Raw genomic sequence first — 23,195 nt, forward strand, 5'->3', positions numbered from 1 at the left:
AATGGACATGAATAAATTGAGTCTTTCTAACACTGATCAACATGTGGCCATGGTGGATGAAAGAGAGAAAGGGGGTGATGGTTTGTGTGTGTGGGCAAGGCACTAATGCTGGTCTTCTTGAGGAGATGATGTTCAGTCTGAGACTTGAATGAAAGAGTGTGAGGGAGGGGAGGACATGTGGCAGAGGTCCCCAGTCAGCCCCACCCCCACCCCCCAAACAGAGAGGCAGATACATCTGGGGTGTGGGGAGCCCGAGCTTCTGCACAGTAGGCACAATGGAGGGATGAGGGAGTGAGCATTGGGAGGGTGCAGCCCGCTGGGCTTCACCTCTCCTTTGTTCTTCTCTCCCACATGTCTTTTCTTTGGAACTATAGTCCCGTTGGTTGACTTTAATAACCAGTGAGAACATTTTTCAGGCTGTTTAACTTTATTAAAAGATTTAAATTTGATGATGAACGTTGGCATGGTTGCTTCAAGCCTCAGATAGAGGCTGGCTCAGCCATGGCTGTATCCTCGACACCTACTGTCATCCCCACAGGACTAACCTCCCTCCCCACTGCCATGTAGTCCAAGACTGTAAATAATCTAATTATTTCTTGTACTTTGGTAAATATGCCAGGAACACTCGTAGCTGTCTGAGACCCGCAGAGAATATTAACTTGGTGCCTTTTTTTTTTTTTTTTTTTTTCTCGAGAAGAATGGATAATAAGTTAGAACAGTCTCCTTGGCCTGATTGAACCACACACAGTCTCAGAGAGGCCAAGGGTTTTCCTCTGCATGCATCATTAACCTCATATGGGATTGTTCAAGATCTGTGATAAGAGACACGGGTGGGAGGAGGCAGAAGGAGCTGGGAACAAGTGGCTCACAGTCCTGAAAATCCTTGAGCCCACTAGGACACCAGTTAATCTCGCAGTGTGCAGATGAGACCTAGGCCTATGAGCGGGGACCCCGCCGTGATGACAGCCCCCCCCCAGCGGATGAGAACCCGACATATTAGCATCGCAGTGTGGGGACATTGGGGGGCCAGGCTTGCTGGGTTCTGCCTCCAGATGTTGCTCTGTAGCCTCATGGCCCTGACCTCCCCCTGGGGCAGCCCCGAAGATGCTTGCTGTGTGTCTGTTGACAGCAGCAGATTCTGGAAGAAGATGCGGGGCTAATTACAGAGCACATTGTGCTGCAGCTATCATTAGTATTAATTAGTTTCCAAAGGCGAAGATGTGCTCTCCTCTGTGGAGTGTGCCCCTGCTTGGCTAGCCCTAAGCTTGAGGACGCTAGGCGTGGGCGAGAAAGACTTAGAGGCCTCAGCCTGTGGGGAGAGGCCAAGGTCTCAGCTCAGATCAAGCCCTCTTCCCGTGCTCTGTGGCCCTGGAGGACCGGATTTATTCGTGTCTACTGTGTTGCCAGCTTGAGTTCTGATTTACAGAAGCAAAGGCAGATGCCTAAAGATGCCAACAGGCAGAACTCAAGAAAGCCGGCTGGCCCCAGAGAGACGAGCCCTTTGCCAGAGAGCTGAGAGAGACCCTGAAAGCCCCAAGCGGCATCTTTAATTCATGTCCTGGCTGAGTTTGTATTGCTAAATTCAAATTAATGATCTCTACACTGCAACCCAGAACCTGACCAAGCGGCGGGGAGCACCTTGGGCACCATCATAGGATGCTATTCTCTCTGTCTCAATACCCAAGGTGAAGAAGGGCCAGTAGACCGACACCAACCTCAACGACAGGATTAAAACCAGCGGTAGGGTTTTAGAAACAACATGCTGCAGCCATATCCAGGTTTGTGATCTGCACCCTTGGCTTGGCAGTGTTGTTTAGCCCTGTGGAATACAGGCTAGACTAGAGGTGGCAGAACCGTATGTTCATCCAGGACAGAGCAACAGAGAGGGACTGTCCTTGCTCTATAATGCTCTGTCAACACGTAGCCAGGCGGACGTCTGTAGGAGGGCTGCACAGTGTTCAAGGGTCCACCCGGAAGTTAAAGGCTGATGTCATAGTCATTCAAAGAGGGCCAGTCCTTGAGTAGCACGGGGGAGAGAAATAACAGGAAGATATGCTGACCACCCAATGGGAACCTTCTGCATTGGAGGCCTTTGCCATAATGGCCTGGGGTCCCCTTGGGCCTGCCTCTTGCAGAGCAGCAGGGGAGCTTGGAAGGAGGTAGGGTGTTTCTCAGGAGTGCCAGGACTGGACCCATCTGTGGGCCTCTGTCCAATGAAGAGCAGGCTCTGCCCATGGGAGTCTTGTTCCATTTTGAACAGCTTGTATTCTACATGTGGGAGCCTGATGCCCAAGGGCAGGCACCCACTGGTGGTTGTGACATCCCTCTCAGTACCTACTGACCAGATCCCTGGGCCACCACAGCTGCTTGGCTTGGAGAAGTTGAGTATCTCTGTAGTTACCTGGTCCGTGGTGGGTCACCTCAAACATCAGCTCAGTGCCACTCTGGACTCAGGGGGATGGAGTGCCTCTGAAGTAGTGGCCAGCTGCAAACACCGTGAAGGTAGGCTGGTGGCAGGCAGGGTCAGAGAAATGGTGGTGGTGCCCTTCCCAAGGGCATTTGTAGTCACTGCAGGCCTTGACTCACAGCCCACGCTGACCCAGTGGCCACCGAGGCGCAGTGGCAGGGCTGGCGGGGAAGGCAACACAGGTTGGTGGTGCTTGTCAGAGCTGGCAATGAGACTGCAAGCCAGGCAGGGCCGAGGGTGGTACTGCCAAAGTTCAAACAGAGTGGTCAGGCAGCAGGGAGAGGCAGGGATCAACTGGAATCAGGTGAGACCCACTTACTGGTTGTCAGCTGCCTTTGCCTTCCTTTTCTCTCCTAGGTTGGTCTCTTGGGTGTCCTTGGATTTAGAAGGCAAAGTCACCCTCTTCCCCGGGGACCTCAGCCTAACAAAGGCCTGAAGTTTATAAAGCAACCTTGAGACCTGTCTCTTCACCTCCTCATACATGTCTCCCCCCACACCTTCCCTTCTGCATTAGACAGGAGGTTGCAAAAACTTTCTAGGCTGAGGTCCTCATGTCCCCCAACACCCAGGCTCCCTATAAACACACACTTGCTGAATGGATGAGAAACTCGGTGAAGTCTAGGTGGGTTAGGGCCCCAGATGTAGAAGAAGCCCTTCCCAGGTTGCCTGCCTGGCCTATCACCGCCATTGTTAGTATTCTGTCTGTTCTGAGCTGCGGTTGGATATCTAACAAGTAACGGCCATTATCACCACCATTCTCATTGCCATGCTACTTCACATGCTGATCCCCTCCTGCAACCATTTGACAGAGGACAGTGAAACTGAAGAGTCCGGGTGGCCTTGCCACAGATGTCCACAGTTGTACACAGCCCTGCAGGACCTGTCCCAGAGCTGCAAAGTAGCTTGCACTTCCTCTGTACAGGATGCACAAACGCTAGCATGGTTATTTTTGTTTTGTATGTATGGCGTATGTGTGGGTGTATGTGGGGGGTGAGGGTTTGTGTTCCTATGTGCGCAGGCACATTTGAAAGCAAGGGGAGTCTTCCTCAGATCGAGTGTCACCTTATTCTGAGGCAGAGTCTCTCAGTTGAGCCCAAACTTGTCAACAGGACTCATCTTCTTGAAGTGCTGGTCCTTGCCTCTGCTTGACCTTGTAGCTCAGGCTGGCCTTACACGCCTGATTCTTCTTCTACCTCTCTAACGGGCTGGGATTAAGAGCATGTACCACCATGTCCTGCCTCCAGCATTTATTACAACAGACAAAACAAGTTACGCTGGAGACCCTCGTTCCTGCAGTGGTTTCTTCTGGCTTTTGATTGCTTGAAGTCACCACCAGGCTTGGCTTTGCAGAAGTGAGTCAACACCCATCAACAGGAAACACTAAATCTAGCTGGGCAGAAGCGGCCCATCTACATTTTGGAGCGAAAAAGTTTAGTAGAGGCCAAAAAGGAACCAGACAGAGACTCCCATCTCCCCCCATCTCCCACCCCCTCGCTTCTCCTTCTTCTTTCCATAAAAGGGAGATACTGTGCAGAGCCTTCCTCTCTGAAAACGTGATGGCCTGGGATAGCCACTGTTCAGTGCTGACCTGGGAGCTGCCAGACAACCCTGTTCCCTCTGTTCCTTAGGGAACAGAACTGAGGCCCGAGCAGGAAAGACGGGGAGTGGGGGGGATTTTTTTTTGTTTGTTTGGATTGCCACCCTTTCAAAGTCCTTACTATTAATATTTATTCCTGTGAAGAGGCTGAAGCTCTAGTTCTATATAACACATGACCCTATATCAAGTTTTATTTCTGGATATTATTCTTATTATCTCTCATTATTATTTTGAGGCTGAGCTCAGACTCCAGGCGATCCTTTCTGCCTCAGCTTCCAAGGGGCTCAAATAACAGGTGAACCCCGTCAGGCCTAGCTGCTGTTTGGGGGGACTGACCCGGAGGACTGGAAGGCACTTTGAAACACTGGTAAATGGCGACAGACTTGTTTGTGATGGAGAATGCGATGGCAGTTAGCCAGAGTGTTGGTAATTGGGAGGATGGCTGATAAGAGTTCCCTCTAATTTAGGCCTTTTAACCTACATTCTGAACTGTGCTCACACTAATGTGTATTGACAGGGCCAAATGCACAGCATTGAAATAATACCGAGTAGCTCTTTCCTGCCACACTCACGGGGACACGCGTGTGACCTCACATGTGTATGATCCCTGTGCAGAGGGACATTGCAGGGGCTGACTGGTCATTTGGGACAAGTGATTTGGGGCAGATTAGGAGGGTGAGGGGACAGAAAAGGCATTTCCTCTTCAGGGGCAGTTAAAGTAGATGAGACAATGCCCCTGTCCCCATCAACGTCTCTAGGGTGTCCTCAACAGAGGCCAGAGACCTATGTGTTAACAGACAAAGCCCCGGTCTCACACTTGCCAACTTCATACCGATGTGAGCCCATCCCACTAAGCCATTTTTCCTATGGCACGTACCAATTTCTAATTAAGCCCCAGAGGTGATGCCTGCCCGGATGACTGTGGTGGAGCATGGACTGATTGATTAGTATTCTATATCCAGGTGATAAATTTGGGGATCAAATTGGTTTTAAATTAACTTCTAAAAATGTTCAGTGTTCACCATCTGGTTTGGGTCGTGGGCAAGGCTCGGCCCCCAAAGCAGAGGCGCTATTTGGGGATTTGACTGCAGCCTTTCCTTCTCTCAAAAGATCTTCCTCCCCCTCCCCAGGAGGGGGGTTGCCGAGCAGACCTTTAATTTAATGTCTGTGCATCTGGCGCTGGTCTGCAATGACATCTTTCTATGTGTCTTGTTTCTCAATCACTTTTCCAGCCTGTGGAGGCCACCAGGACCAGCCAGGCGGCAGGAAGGGAGGAGGTAGTGGCCCCTGAGCTTCTCCCAGGAGAGGGGAACTGGTCAGCCTTCATTGTGTCTCTTGGAACAAGGAGTTGGGGGGCTGGAAATCAACTCACCTCCTCTGGGTTAAGGCCTGAGCATCATAGGCAGTTGTCTGTGGAAAGGGATTCATTTTGAAGGCATTTTGAAAAAAAAACTTGAGGCTCTTTTTCTGCTCAGCAGTGTTCCTTCTCTGCCTCCCAGATCCTAGGTTTTAGGGACACTTGGAAAGGGTAAGGAAGGCAGGTGGGGTTAGACTCTCCTCACTAGTGTTCACCCCTTGAGATTCTCCCAAGCAGTTGCTATGGGGATCAGAAGTTGCCCCAACTGGCTTTGCAACTGAGTGTACGGTACACAGTAGGCACTCAGTGTATGCTTCATGATGGCTGGATGGCCCAAGGTTCAAACGGCTCTTGAGAGATGGCTGAATTTATTCTTCTCTCTGGCCGTTTGTTGGTACTTCGTTGTTCTGTTGGTTTTTGAGAGCTCCCTGCCTCTGTCTCTGAAGTGCTAGGATTACAGAGGTGAGCTCCCATGTTTAATTTGATTATCAGGAAATAAATATAGGGTACGCTGGCCAGGAATTCCTGACCCATAGTCCTAACCTGTCTTCATGCTCACTCACAATAAGCAGTGTTCTCCCAGTGTTCCACACATTGCTCATCACTGCTTGGACTTGAGCGTGAAGAAAGAGTTCCTGTTCTCAGCCACCACGTGTCACAGCCTCACATCTGAAGGCTATTTTAGTGGGGGTGGCTTCCATTTAAAGACAATGCTTTCTATGTTTTCTTTCATTTTCTTCCCTCCTCCTCTTCCTCCTCCCCCTCTTCTTCCTCCTCCTCCTCTCCGTCCTCCTTGCCTCCTCCTCCTCCTTCTCTTTTCTTTTTTTTCTCCTCCCTTTGGTTGTTTTGTTGTTGTTGTTTTGTTTTGTTTTGTTTTTTGATAGAGTTTCTCTGTGCAGCCTTGGCTGTCCTAGAACTCACTCTGTAGACCAGACTGACCTCAAAACAAAGATCCTTCTGCCTCTGCATCCCAAGTGCTGGGTTTGAAGGCCTGCATCACCACTGCCCAATGCCTTTTAAATTTTCGAAAATATTTTTCTCAACTTTTTTTTTTGAGGAGAGTGATCAGGCATTACTAGCACCAGAGAAGGTCTTGGCACCGAAAACTCCACCAATCCCAGTCTTATACTGACAGTCAGTCCAATCCATCCTTCATAGTTGAGGAACAGCATGGCACTTCCTTACAGGTGAAGTTGGAGTTGAGGCTGCCATAGGGTCATGTTGGAGCCTCTTGATTCTGGGGATCAGACCATGGACCACTAGGCACATGTTAGAAATGAGAATCACATTTTTTAAAAAAAAGTTAAGCAGTGGTTTCAGTGGTGGCAACACACCCTTAATCTCAGCAACTTGAGAGGCAGAGGCAGGCAGATTTCTGAGTTCATGGACAGCCTGGTCTACAGACTGAGTTCCAGGACAACCAGGGCCACACAGAGAAACCCTGTCTCAAACAACAACAGCAACAAAACAAAAGAAAGAAACAAAGGAAGGAGGAGAAATGAGGACCACAGGCCTCACAGGGATCCACATATTCAGAGGCCCAGGTCCTAATCCAGAGTCCTAGCCCCTCCTCACCTTTGTTTCCACTAAGCTTCAGTAGTGAGAGTTACTGCCCATCTCCCAGCTCCACCTCTGTTCATTATACTAACTCCATAATGCGTGTGGAGTTTGATGCAACACCCTATAACATCAGCATGTGTGCACACACACACACATCAGTGGTTTGTCCCCTGGTCACCAGTGAGCCCCCTGGCTCCTGAAGGATGTCACTAAGAGAATACCACAGCCCCAGTGGACTGTTTCCAATGCTATGCTGCCTTTATCCAGCTGCCAGACCCCACGCTGGGTGGTGCCACAGAACTCCCCTGAGGAAATGCTTAGTGCCCAAGTGAGGAGGTGACAGGCAACAGGCTGGGCTCCCTGACAGTAGGGTATGCTGGGTGTTAGGAGATATGCAGAGTGGGAAATAGAGGGACCAGGTAAACAGGGCCAAACAGGAAGAAACCTGCCTGAACCATTGTGCCCTGTGGGGAAGGGGACAGGGATGGGGACGGAGATGGGGATGGGGTCTTGCAAGAATCATGAAGACCAAACCCAGGAGATGCATGCCAAGAATGACTAGGCTAGGGAGGATGAACTATGTTATTCTCTACAAAATTCACCTAGCCTTGCAGAAGCTGAGACTAGAAGGCTCAAGCAGAGGTAACTGAATGTGCTAATGTCCTGAGGTTAGCTGACCAGAGGTGAGGACAGTGAGTAGATCAGACCCTTAGCGGGACCAGACTATAGGACCTGCTGGGCTGAGCGCCAGAGCATCCCCAGAGAGCTCCGTACTCACCAGAGCACTTTGCAGGGGGCACTGGTAGCCAGTGGGACGGCAGTGCTGTCTCTCTGCCCAGTCAGTGTGGACATCCCCAAGGAACAACTCCTCGACTAGATAGGGTGCCACCCCAGGCTGCCATTGGATGTGACACTGCAGGTGCAGCACACTGAGTTCGTGCATGCTGAAGCCCAGTGCCACCATGTAGTCACCTGGGACCCGGGAGCTCAGGATCTCATACAGTGTCCCTGGCAGCCAGGCCTGGCCTGGGGGCAGCCGTCCTGTACAGTCCTGGCCAGCCTGGGTCTGACTGAGCTCCTGGCAGTGTCAAGCAGGGTGTGTTGGCTGTGGAAGACTATGCCCACCTTGTGCAGATGGTGGTCAGCCTCTGTGGTACCCTGGGTGACCCAGGAGGCCTGGCACAGATGAACTTTGCCCTTGATGAGCAATGAGTGGCTAGGCTCCTGCCAGGCGGGGTCCCTGTAGTAGAACTGGTAGGCTCACAAGAGGTAGCTGGAGTAGAAGGTGGAAGAACAGGTAAGCGATTATGGCCCTGGACAAACCTCGCAGCTGCTGGGGAGGAGATGTGTGTTGAACAGAGAAATGAAAACCTACTTTGGTGTTCCCCTCTTTCTAAGCCACATCCCAGCCTCTGTCACTTAAGCCTGGGCCCTATAGCCTCAATTTCCCCAGTGGGGGTGGGTAGGAGGACTTCTCCATCTTATGATCTTCATAAAAAGCTCTCCAGTTATCCTTCTGGTCAACCCTAATGATCCTAACTGGGGCTTTTGTCACTGTCTACCAGTCAATGTACTTAGTCTCTTCCCTACTGAGTGCAGGCACCCCCCCCCCACTCCCCGGTTCTGTCCTGGGTTTCCTACTGAGGGAAGGGCATAGACATTGAACAGAGGGATGTCTCTCAAGTGTCTCCCTCTGACAAGCTGCCTCCTTTCCCTAGTTCATTCCTCCAATAGCAAGCTGTTTCCAGGGTGTGACAACACATACTCTACGGGTCACAGGCTGCTGGAGGATCTGTGCCAGCCACCGTCCACTGCTATTGGTGAAATGACTGTACCAGAACAAGACCAGAAAGATAATAGCTCAGTGGTTAAAGTATCTACCACAGGAGCATGGTGCCCCCTGAGTTTCATCTTCATTGTCTACACAGTGAAAAGCAATTGTGGCGTGTGACTATAATCCTAGCTCTGAGGCAGAGACAGGAAGATCTCTCTAAGGACTGATGGAGAGTCCCAGGTCCCAGTGAGAGACTGTATGTCAAAAAAAAAAAAAAAAAAAAAAAAAAAAAAAAAAAAAAAACTAAGGTGGAGAATGACTGAAAAAGACAACCTACTTTTGTATACACACACACACACACACACACACATACACAGAGAGAGAGAGAGAGAGAGAGACAGACAGACAGACAGACAGACAGACAGAGACAGACAGACAGAGACAGAAGTGGTCAGCTGACCTGGTCTTCAGGCTCTTTTCTGTTAGCCGTGCAAACAAGTCTTGGTGTATACAGGACAGGAACAAACTGACTCCTGGTCCCACAGTCATAGCCAAGGATAGAAAACATCCCCAAGGCCTTATTGTGGTGGGTGGGGGGGGATGCCCCGTCTTTCCCTGGTGCCCACCTGGATTGCCATCTTAATATGGATTTCATACTCAAGCTGTTATCATCCAAGCAGAAAATGGCTCCCATTTCCCCTCAGGCTCTCTGCTACCATGAGAGAGAAAGCCTCCGCAGAGACCTAATGAGTCTGAAGCCTCAGCTCCCCTTCCTCCCAGAGAGAGCAGACACTGAGGCTGAGATGGGCCGTGAATCTAGAGAGAACCCAATTATGTGGTTTTGTTTCACTGGGTCTCTTCACAGTTACTTCTTATTTATGGTGAGGGGCTGTTCTCTGCATCCACGGTGATGTTAGGCATCCTTTAAAAATAATTATATCACACTATAAATGTGTGCTGTATGCCAATTATACCCCAATAAGGCTGTAAAAATGCACAAATATGTTTAAGTAAATAAAAGTAAGCTGTACTGAAGAAGAATAGTAAGTGGCTAGCAGAGTGGCCGCAGTGAGGGAAGCCACCTGGACGCTTGAGGACCTCGGATGGGGCCTGCGGTATGAAATGACTTTCCTTGGGCTTCCAGACTGTCATCTCGAAGTCTGAGCCCTACTGACCCCTCTCAGAAAGCAACAAGGCCTACTTGGAGAGCACAGTGGAACTTTCTAGGAAGAAAGTTCTAGAAGTTTCTTAGAACTGCTCCAGAGTGTTGCTGCAGGCTGGAGCAGACAACACAGTGTTCCCTCTGTGCACTCAGTGACCCTGCTAGGGAGCTGCCTAGCTCCCAGTTGGGCTGAATGAGGTAGGGCTGCAGCCCAGAGCCTGGGAAAAGTGCTAGGAGCAATTTGGAGAGCCTGCGCCCTACCCCCTCCCTGCACCCAAAATGCTAGCAGATGTTTGGCAAGAGGCTTCTTCATGAGCTCAGGAGGCATAGAGGACAGGGAGAGTTCAGTCCTTGACCCCAGAATGGAATGGGCTGAGGAGGAGGCCCGGCGGGGGCGGGGGGGGGGGTGTGTTGGGGGGGAGCAGGAATAAGTGAGGGAAGCCACACCCCACTCAGCTCCCAGCCTGGAAAGGAGAGTGACCTGATGCCTACCACAGATGAGGGTCTCAGAGCTGCCTCTGCAGTGAGGTGGGGAGCTGCAAGGTTAGAAATGGGTGGGAACCTTGGATTCTCTCTGCCCAGTTACTTCCTGCCTCCGTTCTTTGAACCAGTTGTGCTCTCAGCCTGACCCATCTTCCTGTGGATCTCAGAAAGGAGACTTCTCTCAACCAGATGTCACCAACTCCAGGAACCCTCCAGGATATTTGTTACCATACCCTAGGTTTTGGCTTTGCAACACAGTTCAGTGTCGTGTTAAATCTCTATTACACAGTTCCCATTCGCCTAAAGCACACACCCTACTGTGCGTGCAGCTCATCAGCTGGCAAGAGGCAAGCCTCTGTGTGTGTGTGTCTGTGTCTCTCTCTCTCTCTCTCTGTGTGTGTGTACCAGGTCTCTCTGCATGTGTATCATTCAGTTTATCCCTTGTTGGCTGGATGTGATTCTTGACAGTCCCCTGTTCCAGGTGCCAGTTCCAGAGGGGAGAAAGCAAGCACCCAGGTGGGCAGGCAGCCTCTGGGGACCCAGGATCATTGTCTCAACTTCACAGAGGTCAATGCCAAGGCTCAGTGGGAGACATCTCCCACCCAGCCCAGCAGCACGTGGTTGGGAGCTTAAGGGAGTCTTACCCAGTTGAGATCCAGGACCCAGTGAGGTGTGGGAGCAGGACCATAGTGATGGGCAAACCATTAGGCACTGGCTGCTGACACTGGGGCCCCCAGTGTAGACAGCTACCTCCTGAAGTCCCAGCTGTTTCTGTGGTGTGAGCTGTAAAGGATAAAGAACCTGGTCAGAGATCCCCAGGCTCCATGTGCAATGCCTGGCCCACCTGCTCTCCCTGTGTCAGGGATCACAGCCCACCTCTGGCCCCAGAAACCCAGATACTTGTTGACTGCATACAACAAGCTTGCCATTGACTCCTTCACTGTACATGGGACACAGACCAGGGTCTAACTCAGTGCTTACTGAGTGCCTGGTGGGAGACCAGAACCTGAGTGGTAGAGCAGCCACATAGATGGGATCCCACCAGGACCTCTTACCTTAAGCCTGGCCAGGAGCCAGCACCACATAGAGGGAGGTGTCTGAGGATGAACTAAGCAGCAGGGGTCCTTCTGGTGACCCCAGGATAGCTGGCAAGGGCACTAGCAGCTCCCCACAGCTCCTAGCTGCTGCTCAGAATTGAGTAGCAAGACTTTAGCTAAGGAGCTGTAGATCCCTCAGAGCGGTCACCTCCAGCTTAGAAGGACAACTGATACAGCCCAGATGGCAGGATGCTAGTGTGAGCAGTGTCCAAGTCTTATAGCAGTGACTGTCCTCATAGTGGCCTCTGACCCCAGCTGCTAGCCACTGTATCAGGCTTGCCAACCCAGCCCTTCCCTCTGAGCCTGGGGCCCAAGTGGATCAGGAGGGGCTCAGAGAGCCTTGGCCAGCCAGGGCCTCCAGGGAAGCCTGCAGATGGGTTAGAGAAACTCTCCCACAGCTTACTTTCATCCTTTCACCACTGCAGGTTCCCAGCTTCCCAGCTGGGCTTGAAGGGAGGCCAGGGGAGCCCCATTTTACCCCTCAGAGCTCTATCTGCTATACACTTGGACCCCAAATTCTTTGTGTCCGACAATCTCTTGGGAAACCTTTGGTTTCTGGGATCTGGAGTCACATGCCGAGTCTTTGGGGACCCTGTCACTAGCTGAGAAGGCTGAGTGGTGTAGCTGGTGATGATGGTAATGGTGTCATGGATCAAATAAGGATCTAGGTGGCTTTATGATATGTCCTGACATCTTTGTAGCAATCCTAGGGGTCCGGTGAGGCTTCACGGCTCAGTTCCATGGGTTTGTGTCACTCACCAAGAAAGGCCAGAACTGGAGCCCAGTTTGTCAGATTCAAGTCTCATTTGGCTCACCAGTGAGCTGATTTGGAGACACAGAGTGCAGGACACACGTGTGGAGAGTAAAGGTCTGAGTGTGGCCCTTGGTCCTACTGATGAATGGATTTGTTGATTGTGGTCAGGCGAATAGGAGAAACAAAACCAAACAGCTAACGGAAGCAAGGTGTCTTAATGTGGGTGGGCACACTGTCACTTGGGGAAGCAAGGCTGACCGAAGTCTTGCATGATAGAAGATGGGGTTTTCAGAATTAACCTGGCACAGTATCAAGATGACCTGAACCAGATCACTATGGTTGGTGCGTGGGCATCACCATTGAGCCCATGAGTCCCGAACTGAGACAGACTTGTCTAAGCTGTCAGCCAGAGCATGCTGTAGCACTTCTGAACCACAGTCATGGTCGGAAGCTGCTGGATTCTCTGGATTCAATTCTGCAGGTTAATTTGAACATCACCAGTGTCAATGAAACCTGTCACAAAGTGTTGATTTGTCGAACAGATGGGAGCAAAGAAGAATCCGGAGGGGTCAGCCTTATTTGCCTGGTTGGGAAATGAAGCTTACATTTCACAGTGAAATAGCACACGGGTTCTGAAAATTAGAGAGGAGTTGTCTCCATGAATCTCTGGTCCTTGAAGAGCTGCTGTCTCTGTTGGGAAGGAAGCCATCACACCCTCCCCGAAGCCACCGAGAAGAGATGTCACGCTCTGACACAAAGCTTCAGATGCTATTTCCCCAAGTGTGTTTTCGTTTATGTTATTCTTCTGCAAGAAGTTAGGATTTAATTATGTTAGGAGACTATAACATATAGTCAGACCTCTTTGTCTTCAGAACACGAATACACACACATGGCCCAGTACAATGGGGGCCTTTGTAAAGAAAGCCCCAGAGGCCAGCCATGCAGGTTTCCCATAACCTCAATGTAAAGGTTGTTTTAAAAAAATCAACCACAAACCCAACCAGTAGTTAGAAATAGTCTCACGATGTTGCCCCTCCACAGCTTTGGGACAGACCTCGGTTTTCTTCTCTTTCTTCACCCCGCTTCTCTCCTCTCCCCACAGGAAAGTCTTAACTAGATGAGCCACTACCAGCAGATGGGGCCATGGCTGGGTCATACAACTCTTTGCAGGGACCCGAATGCAAGGACCAAATTGATTTTTATCAACCATGGATTTTTAATTAACAGTGGTGTCCACTTTACTGCCCTTCAGTATTTACTGTTTACCCACTAATTAAAAATTATGCTGTTTTTGCACTCATAAGAGTGGGGACATTTGAAATTAGATAGCATCGTTCAAATTACCTGCAGAATTAAATTTATGGTACCCAACTGCTCGGACCAGGCTCCCAGAGCTGAAAATATGATCTACTGTGGCCTGATGTGTTAGCAGGAGCTAGAACACTAGGGACAGGCCACTTGCACAAACACCATATGGGGTATGTTGGTGGCTGTGGGGAGTGTGGACACTGCCTGAGACCCAGACTGTGACGCTCTAGAGATGCCCTGAGGTCCTCACATCTAAAGAGCCCATTCCTTGGGAGGCGCCTAGGTTGAAGGCTAGATCTTTGTCATGCTGTGTGGCACTCCACAGCCCTTGTGGACACAACATCTGCTTGGCCATTGCTGGGGACTGCCAATCTCAGTCTGTATGGCCATTTGGAGTTCGGGACCTTCCACATCCCCATCCTATAGTTGAGGATTCAGTATCTCAGAGTGGTAGAGAGATTTAACTGTTGTCACTGTGAGGATGTGGTCTCCCAAAGAAGCTTGCTTTTTCTTCTTTCTCTCTCTCTTTTCTTTCCCTTTTTCTTTCTTTTTTCTTTCTCTCTTTCTTTCTTCTTTTGTAGTACCGACTTACACATGCTAGGAGTCCAGGCAGATCTGGAACTCACAATCCTCCTTATTAAGCCTCCTGAATGTTGGGTGGGTAGATGTGTATTAACAAGCCAGCCGGGTGGTGGTGGCGCACGCCTTTAATCCCAGCACTTGGGAGGCAGAGGCAGGCAGATTTCTGAGTTCGAGGCCAGCCTGGTCTACAGAGTGAGTTCCAAGACAGCCAGGGCTACACAGAGAAACCCTGTCTCAAAAAATCCAAAAAAAAAAAAAAAAAAAAAAAAAAAAAAACAAAAAAAAAAAACACCCAAAAAACAAACCAAAAAACCCCCAAAAAATCAAAAAACAAAACAAACAACAACAACAAAAAACCAAGCCAGCTTTTAGATGTCTGTATGCACATACATGTGCAGGACAATAATTCTTTAGACATTGTTTACCTTTTTTTTTCTAAACTTTTTTTTTTTGTTAAAGATTTATTTATTTATTTTATGTATGTGAGTACACCATTGCTCTCTTCAGACACACCAGAAGAGGCATCAGATCTCATTATAGATGGTTGTGAGCCACCATGTGGTTGCTGGGCATTGAACTCAGGACCTCTGGAAGACCAGTTGGTGCTCTTAACCATTGAGCCATCTTTCCAGCCCTGTTCACCTTTTTCTGTTTAATTTTAATTTAATTTTATTTTTGAGGCAGGTCTCTGTAGCTTGGAATTCACCAAGTAGTTAGGCACTCTTTTTTAAAAAAACAAAAACAAAAACAAAAAACAAAACCATGGGTGCTAAGGAATTAAACCCATTTAGACATCTTAAAAATGCAGTAAAAAACATATCTAATGCAATAATCAGGCCTGGGTACAGTGACATATGTATGTCTAATCACAGGTCAGCCTGAGTATAGAGACTCTGCCTCAGCAAACAAAACCCAATCATCATCCCATTCCAAATGCATTCCTTTCGGCATTTTAAAGCACTCAATTTGGTGGCATTTAGAATAATCACAATCCCAGGCAGCTATCATCTCTGTCTACTTCCAGACTGTTCAGTCACCATGTAAGGAAGCTTGTTCTCGACATCCCCCACTCCTCTTTCCTCAGAGCCTGCAACCAGCAACCTCACTGTTACTATGAATGGGCATCATCTACATACTTCCCATGGGTGGAATCCACTGTGCTTGCCTGCTTCTCACCAAAGTCATCCCTAGGATCTTGAGGGTATTAACAGTCTTCAGATAAGCAGTGGAGGTTTGGAGAGTCTGCATGCCCAGCCCTGAGATGGGTAGGATGAGAGATGATGATAGGTGTGTGTGTGTGTGTGTGTGTGTGTGTGTGTGTGTGTGTGTAGAGACCTTCTCTGCTCTGGCTGCCTAATCCTCAGAAAAGCAAGAATAGAAGATTGAAGAGAGAGTTCAGCCAACTAAGAACACTTAAAAATCTGAGTTTGGATCCCCAGCACCTATGTAGAAAGCCAGATGTGACCAGGTGTTTCTGTAAACCCAGAGCTGGTAGGAAGAGTGGTGGAGACAGGAAGTTGGCTCCAGTTCACTGGCCAGTCAGTCTAGTAAAAATTTAGAGAGCTCCAAGTTCCGTGAGAGATAGTTCTCAAGGGAATAAGGTTGCGATTCACTGAGGAAGAGAGCTGTCTCTGCATGAGTGGGCATGTACACACTGGTACACAGATGTTTGCAAACATGCATACCAAGCATGCACACACATGTGCATGCTCACACACATATACACATACACAGAGTGCACATACACACACACACACACACACACACACACACACACACACACACATACACACACCTATTTCAGGTTCTATATTTACCGGACTGCCCATGAGGGTTAGAATTCTTTCTTGAAGAGGCTGATATCAGTAACACAGAGCCGCCATGACTCAGTGTCTTCAAGGAAGAGTACATGCTAGCCCCTAACATCCCAGGCTAGCCCCTAACATCCCAGGTTTCCCCAGTGTTCTTGGAAGTCCAGCCTAGCTTTTCTCCTAGCCCTTGAGACTAGGAGACTAGTCTTGTGGACTGTCCCTTTCCCCTTACCCGGCAGATCCCACAAGGCCACTCTGCCACATGGCCTTATCTTTCATTGGTTTCTGTGCCGACTCATAGGCTGGCAATATAACCCCACATCTATCGGAAGAGCCAGGCCTGGCACAGCTGCTCTGCGCTCTGACCCACTTCCCACTTGTGTTCGACCCTTCCATACCAGCAATTTTGTATCTGCTTTCTATTTGCCTTTGTATTTTGAGTTTTCATTTTTGGAAACAATTTTAGGCAATGTTGCAGAAGCAGTAGACTTCTGGTCTACCCTCTGCCTAGCTCCCCATCTTCTCAGACACACAAGGATGATCAAACCCAGGAAGTATAATGCAGTCAGCAGCCTGTTTCAGGTTTGCTCTTTGCCCTGTTTTAGGTCCAGGCATTTAACTGTCATGTCTTTTCCATGTCTTTGATTTTATTTTTCCCAACCTTGACACTTTTGGAGAATACTGGCCAGCCACTTCACAGAGTCCCTTTGTCTGGAACTAGTGTTTCCTCTTGATTGAGTTTGACCTGTGCCTTGTGGCGAGAGCAATGAGTGACTTCTCTTCATACTGTCAGGAGGCCCCGGGTCAGTTAGTCTACAGTTTGGACTTCATTATTATGCCCATCAGGTTCTCCCACTGTTGAGGACAGTTGTCTTGGTGGTTACTAATGGACTCAAGGCCTCCTTGAGACTGGTAACATCCTTGCCTGTCACCATAAGTCCTGACCTATGTGTTTCCTGTCCTGGAGGCCATCACTTGTCCTGAGTTTATAATTGGCTTGTGCTGTAAGGAAGAGCTCTCCCGTCTCTTCCGAGGGTCAGTGCAGCTGTTGTGTCCACTCGTAACTGCTCCTGAGTGCAGACTTTAGTTCTCAAGATGTAGACCATTGTTATTCGTGCCTGTTCCCCAAAGCCCCACTGATCTGGACACTGGGTATATCTGTCTTTCAGCTCCAGTGTTTTCTCCAAAGGATCAGGTCAGGTTTTTTTGTTTGGTTGGTTTTTTTGTTTTTGTTTTGTTTTGTTTATTTCTTTGTTTGGTTTAAAAAAAAAAAAACTTTTCCCAGGTAGCAAAAGATCTTCTGAATTCACTTTTCATTTTCTTAGACTCGGGCTAGACCCAGTCCCTATGTTCTTTTAATAGAATGTTGTGTGTAGACATCAGAGGCTGGGTGTTCACTGTTAGAGAAGTCACTATGGTAGCCCTCATTCTTCCCCCTTCCTCTCTACTTCTCTTCCCCTCTCCCTCTTCCCTCCCTTCCCTTCTCCCTTGTCTGTCCCTCCCCTTCCCCTCTTTGTTTTTCCTTTTTTCTTCTTTCTCTTGTTTCTTCTATTGATTCCCCCTCCTCTCCTTTTCTCTCATTGCTTCTCTTCTTCCTGTATTTTTCCCTCTCTCCCTTCCTTTTCTCTGCAGCATTGCCAGGCGAGTCCAGGTTCTCCTTTTTTTCTCCTAATGCCACCCTCTGCACAGTAAAGTTCTCAGACTAACACTCAGTTCTTCTTTCCTCAGTTAAATGCAGGAGCACTTCCTCCTGCCATGAACACCCCCCCCCCCCCCTCCACATCTTTTCCTTCTCTCAGGAAGTGGCTGTCAGGATCAGACTAGTGGTAGATTTGTAGCTGTTGGGACTTTTGAGGAAGTGCAGAGATTAAGGGCATTCCCAGGATCCAGGACCCAGGCAAGTGGAGAGCAAAGTGAGGCAGCTGGAGGGAGATGATGTGAACACTGGGAACATCAGGTCAAAGGCTGGATCCAAACTTCAAGCCCAATGCCCACTACTTGCATTAGAGCTTGCTCTACCTAGGGTAGGGTTCCATAAAGATGCCTGTTCATTATACATGTAAAGTCACAGATACAACATCACAGGTCACTGATGACTTCTAAGAGCCATGGTCAAAAAGGTAAAAAGAAACAGGTGAAATTAACCATAGCGTCTTTTTACCCAGCCCCAACATTACTTACAAGTGATGATGGAGACCTTGCATAGCTTTCACAGCGTGACTTCAAAGTTGGCTGTTGTGTGGTTCACAACCACAGATCCATTTAGGTTTAGGTTGGTCACTTCCCAGAGATGGGTGGGTCATTGCATGGGACAGAACTACAGTTTTGGAATGGAGAGTGGGTCTTCTTTGGCAACAGGGGGTCCCAGTAGCTCTGGTTTTCTGCTCAGACTCTGGTCCTGCAGCCCCACTCTATGCTGTGTGTATAAAACCAGATTTCCCTTCCTCCCTCTTTCCTTCCTTTCTTGTAGGTTTTTTTTTTTTTTTGTTTTTTGTCTTTTTGCTTTTTTTGGGGGGGGGGGGTTGGGGGAGGAGGGTATCTTGTGTCTCAGCCTGACCTTGAGCATAGTTTGTAGCCAAGGTTGCCCTTGAACTGTTAATCCTCCTGCCTCCACCTTCCGAGTGCTGATTTGCTTTAAAAAAGAAAAAAATGTACTTGATTTAAAAGGACACAAACAAGAAGTCAGAACACTTCTGCTTTATTTCAAACCCTCAGCCTGAGGTAATTCACCTGGAATGCTTGGGCATTCGGGGAGGCTTGTGCACATTTTAAATAAAAATGTCAACAACAGGTCCCACCCAAACAATAAGCTCTTGATTAGCAGAGGCCTGCTTATGCACACTGGGACGTGCTGGCTAAGGAGGCTCAGAAGGCCCAGGAACTGGCTGTCAGAGGAGCGGCCCTCACCATTGCTACAGGAAACACGTGCTTTGGGATGAGATCACCATACACAAGGCATGAGACCGTCCAGTAGAGCTCCCCAGAGAAAGTCTCAGATTGGCATGTCATGAAAACGCCGACAAATCACGGAAGAACGAAGACAAAATTGGACGCCCCAGAGCCCGTGGGCCCCTCTGCGGTGTTTGGCTCAGTTTCAACCTTTTCACGTGTCTTGCATTTGGCCATAATCTTAAAGCCTTGTAATCCATCGAATTCAAGGCCTCTGTGCTTAGGGAGTATGTGTGTGTGTACATTTCAACCCTGGGAAACTCAGAAATAGAAAGTTGTAGAATGAGTATGTCCCAGTTTCCACTCCTGGCAGTTTCTCAGGCCTTTTGGAATGTGTTCTCTGCTAAGTGACCTTAGAGTGGACGATTGCCCTGAGGACCCCAGGAAGCATGGGACACCTGCAACAGTCGATTCCCAGATGGAGGATGCATAGGCGTCTTGAAGGCCCACGTGAGAAAGCTAAGTAAGGAACAGCAGGGCTCCCCAGTGTCCTCCCAACTTCCCATACACCCCCCCAGAACCCAGGCATCAAGGATGTAGTTTGGCTTTGCATTGGTGTGGCTCCTGTGCGTGGGAAGCCTTTTGTCAAGGGGAGAGGTTTGCCGTTGGGACATCTTTCCCGAGGTCTGAGTTTAGCATTTCCTCGTAAGGGAAGAGGAAGCCCACCACTCCTGGGATGGGAAAGGAATGAGGGGCTTGGGGAGACAAGATTTGGCCCACTCAGCTGGCCCATCCGCCAGGTTTTTCTGTTTGTTTGTTTAAGAATGTTCCAGCACAAAAACTTCCCATCAAAATTCTCTCTGGGCCCCATGGTAATGCTAATTACTCTGCTCCAGGCTGGGGCTCCCCCCCCCCACCAGACAAAAACTGGAAAATTCTAGCCAGAGCCCAGTTGTTTCAAAATAGTCCAGGCTTCTTGGTGATTGATAGGAGCTCCTCTCTCTCTCCCCAGATGTGGAGTCTAACAGACAAGGCTTCCTCTGCTTTGTCAGCACCACATTCCCAGATCTCTAGGTAGGTCTTTAGATATCCATAATCTTTGCAGCCTCAAACCATCCTCCATCATGGACATAGAGTGGTTGGGTGGAGACGCTTGAGTGCTTGGTGGTTCTGAATGGCCATGCTTGGTGGACATGTGTCTGCCCTGAGGAGTGTAGCTCTGAAACATTGTTGCTTCTAGACAGATCTATGTCTAGAAGTCTCCATCACACCAACAAATCCTTGTTGGATTTTTTTTGGCAGAAGACCCAACTTTTATTGTTCTGTAGAAAAGGAATTTGGCATGAGTGTCACAAGGTTGTGATGTATTCGGTAGGAAACAGCACATCTATCTGAGTGAGTAGTGGTGAAGGCTTCCCAATGAACCATGAGATGAGTGCTTGAGAAGAAACCTAGAGCAAGCACCTCTAAAAACTGGATTCTTCTTGGAAACTTGGTGGCCATCAGGTCTTCTCCTAAAGAACCAAGAACCTTCTCATCTATCAGAAATAGTTAGAAGCTTGAAGGTCTTCATGAGAACATGGAGACTGGAGATCTTCATGAGGCATCTTCGGTCCCTAGCTCTCTCAAAGATGTAGGGGGCGACTGGAAGTCACCCTGGTGTTGGGAGAGACACACCACAGGCTGGGCTGTTCTTGGAAGTTCCCACAAGGGGGACCTCTTGAGCTTCAGTTGGGGTAGTTGGGAGTCCGGGTAGAAACCCTACACGCGCCTCTTCCAGAGTTGACCTCCAGCCGAGGGTCATGGGCCTCCCTTTCATCCTCCTTCCAGGTCTTTGGACAAGATGGAGTCCATAGAGGGCCAACTTTGGGGTCCATGCTCTCTCTCACGCTGAGGGTCATCATGTTGGGTCATACTGAGGACATATTTTGAGATTAAAGTGGAAAGATAATGGGATTACCCATCCCGGTGAAACAACCGCCTCCCCCAGGATGGTCGTAACAGTGAAACAACCGCCTCCCCCAGGATGGCTGTAACAGTGAAACAACCGCCTCCCCGCTGGACGGCCGTAACAGTGAAACAACCGCCTACTCCTAGGTCTTTCCTCAAAGATGTGTAGAGAGGGAGACCTTTGGGTCAGAAAGCAGGGAGACTTTAAATGCAAGAAAATTATGGTGATTCTAACAAATCAATTTTTCTTGCATTGTGTTGAGATTAAGTTCATGGTCTCTTTCATGTATTCAAAATAAAGAATATCCCCAGAGTCTGAACTTGTGAGAAAGCATACGTCATGCTTGAAAACCCATTTTGCTAGAAGCCACCAGATTTCTAAGAGAAATAGTAATATTTAATTATGGTATTATTTCACCTTCTAGAAAATTAATATAGTTTTCAATTTCAGGAGAGTGTCTGAATCTTGTTTTTAAAATTACCATACAAATAGAATCCTAAAGACACAAATATTGGCTTAAGTGTTGCAGACAAGGTACTGGGAAATATGTTGGCTTCCTAAATATTCAATAAGTGGCCTTTCACTCTTGTTTTCCCTTGTGACCTCCTGTTGTTTGTCATCCTGGAGAACAGAACTCATGGTTGCTCAGGGGACATCATGCAACGATTAGATGACCTTGGCGCATTGGTTATCAGGGATAGAACGAACGGCTGCCATCGCAGGAAAATGCAGCACGTTTCTAGAAAGCTCTACTCTGCATGGCCCTGGTTGCCTTATCCACTTTACTTGCTACTATTTTACATATTGGGATACAGAGTCTGATGAGGTCTGAGTTTTCTTATGTAAATGTCAACAGAAAAACTCTCACTCAAAGCCAGGGGTATGGGAACTACAGCGTCTTCCTACTCGTGCTTGCTGTCCCTGGCTTCACTTGGCTTTTATTTAGTTCCTATTATGTGTGTCTACCACATTGTGGACATATTTCTGCCAGAGTTTGGGGTTCCTGGTCAGTTGGTGGATCGTTGCTTGGCACATTCTGTCCAGTACATGTCCAGAGAAGGGGTGGGGAGGAGGGTTCTGTGGGCCTGGATTCAGTGACTGCATGTTCTTTCAGGGTCTTACATAAACAGAAACAGCTTGACAGATAGAAGCCCAGGTAATGGGCTCTCTGGGCAGAGGTGTGAAGGTAGCAGAAAGGTGTGAAGCACACAGGAATGAAAGGCAATGTAATTAGTTCTGTGCTTGGTACAGCTCTGGACGTTGTCATGGGGAGGGTGCAGAGATGAGCAGATGCAGGGGGCCCAGGCTCTGGAGTGTTCCTGGGCAGAGGATCTATGGTACAGAAGGATCAGTGTGTTCTCAAGCACCTTGTGTTTTGAAAGACATTGTGCCGATGGCGTGCATGCATGTGGGACATGTGTGTGTGTTTGCACGTGCGCGAACGCACATCCATACGCATGCACATGCGCACACCCTATGGCTCCAGGGGGCCAGGATGGACATTGTACATTTGATTACTTTCGTGTCTATTTTGACTCAATTCAATAACTGCCACATTCAGCCTGGGGTGGTGTTAGGACGAAGTGAAGGCAGAGACTGATAGATTATTTTTAAAAATAAGTTAAGTGAAAATGAGTTCTTTGATTGGAAGAGAAACGCTGATTCAATTTTAGGACAGCAATGATCATCGGAAAGGATCAAATTGGCTCAATGGCCCACAGCCACAGGTGTCTGGAGGCCAAGGCTCCGAGGCCCCCGTTGCTTTTGTTAATGATGACGTGGTTACCTGTCGGGGTCCAGGCCATCCCAGGATGGAAAGGCAGAGGCTGCAGATAAGAAAACAACCCGAGGAGTGGTGCAGGATGCACATGGGTCCTTAGCCAGGGAACTTGGGGTACTGTTCCTGAGATGAACCAGAAACAAATTCTGTTTTGGGGTGTGCTATTTGAGGAGGCACAGGCTAGAGCCAGACATTACCCAAAGACACATACAGCCAAGACTGAAGTGTGGGGAGGCAGCTGGAGACTGCCCTAGGCCAAAACCTCTAAAGGGAGGTGAGACTGTCAAGAAGTGGGGCGGGGCATGAGAGGGCTTTGGTAGGTAGGACTGCAGATGGCACACAGAGTGACTATTTACATCTAATTGGAAAATCTTCTTAGCCCCAAATGCTACCTAGGTGAAGGCTGCAGTGTCCTAGGAGACAGAGAAGCTAGGCCAGAACAGAGATTCACGACAGACACATTGTGTCCTGTGGCTTGTTATTTTCATTGAAGCTATTTTATGTCCAAGGGCACTCTGAAAATATATATATTAAAAAAAATAGCATGTGGGCCTGCTCTCCTGGAGCCTGTGGTGGGGAACTCAGGCCATCGTGGAGTCATGTTTCTGCAGTAATGCTCTTGG

General features: G+C 48.8%; 1 protein-coding gene across 1 annotated transcript; it reads right to left on the reverse strand.

The window, feature by feature from the left end:
* Nucleotides 1–514: 514 nt before the first annotated feature.
* On the reverse strand, nucleotides 515–20,745 carry Apcdd1l (APC down-regulated 1 like). The gene is given in 7 exon segments (XM_076928319.1): nucleotides 515–2,411; nucleotides 2,413–2,566; nucleotides 2,569–2,710; nucleotides 7,760–8,061; nucleotides 8,064–8,311; nucleotides 11,045–11,183; nucleotides 20,607–20,745. Coding segments are annotated over 7 exon segments (1,539 nt in total). The 3' UTR covers nucleotides 515–1,996.
* Nucleotides 20,746–23,195: the final 2,450 nt, after the last annotated feature.

This window comes from Arvicanthis niloticus, chromosome 2 (genome assembly GCF_011762505.2).
Source record: "Arvicanthis niloticus isolate mArvNil1 chromosome 2, mArvNil1.pat.X, whole genome shotgun sequence".
NCBI classification, from domain to species: domain Eukaryota; kingdom Metazoa; phylum Chordata; class Mammalia; order Rodentia; family Muridae; genus Arvicanthis; species Arvicanthis niloticus.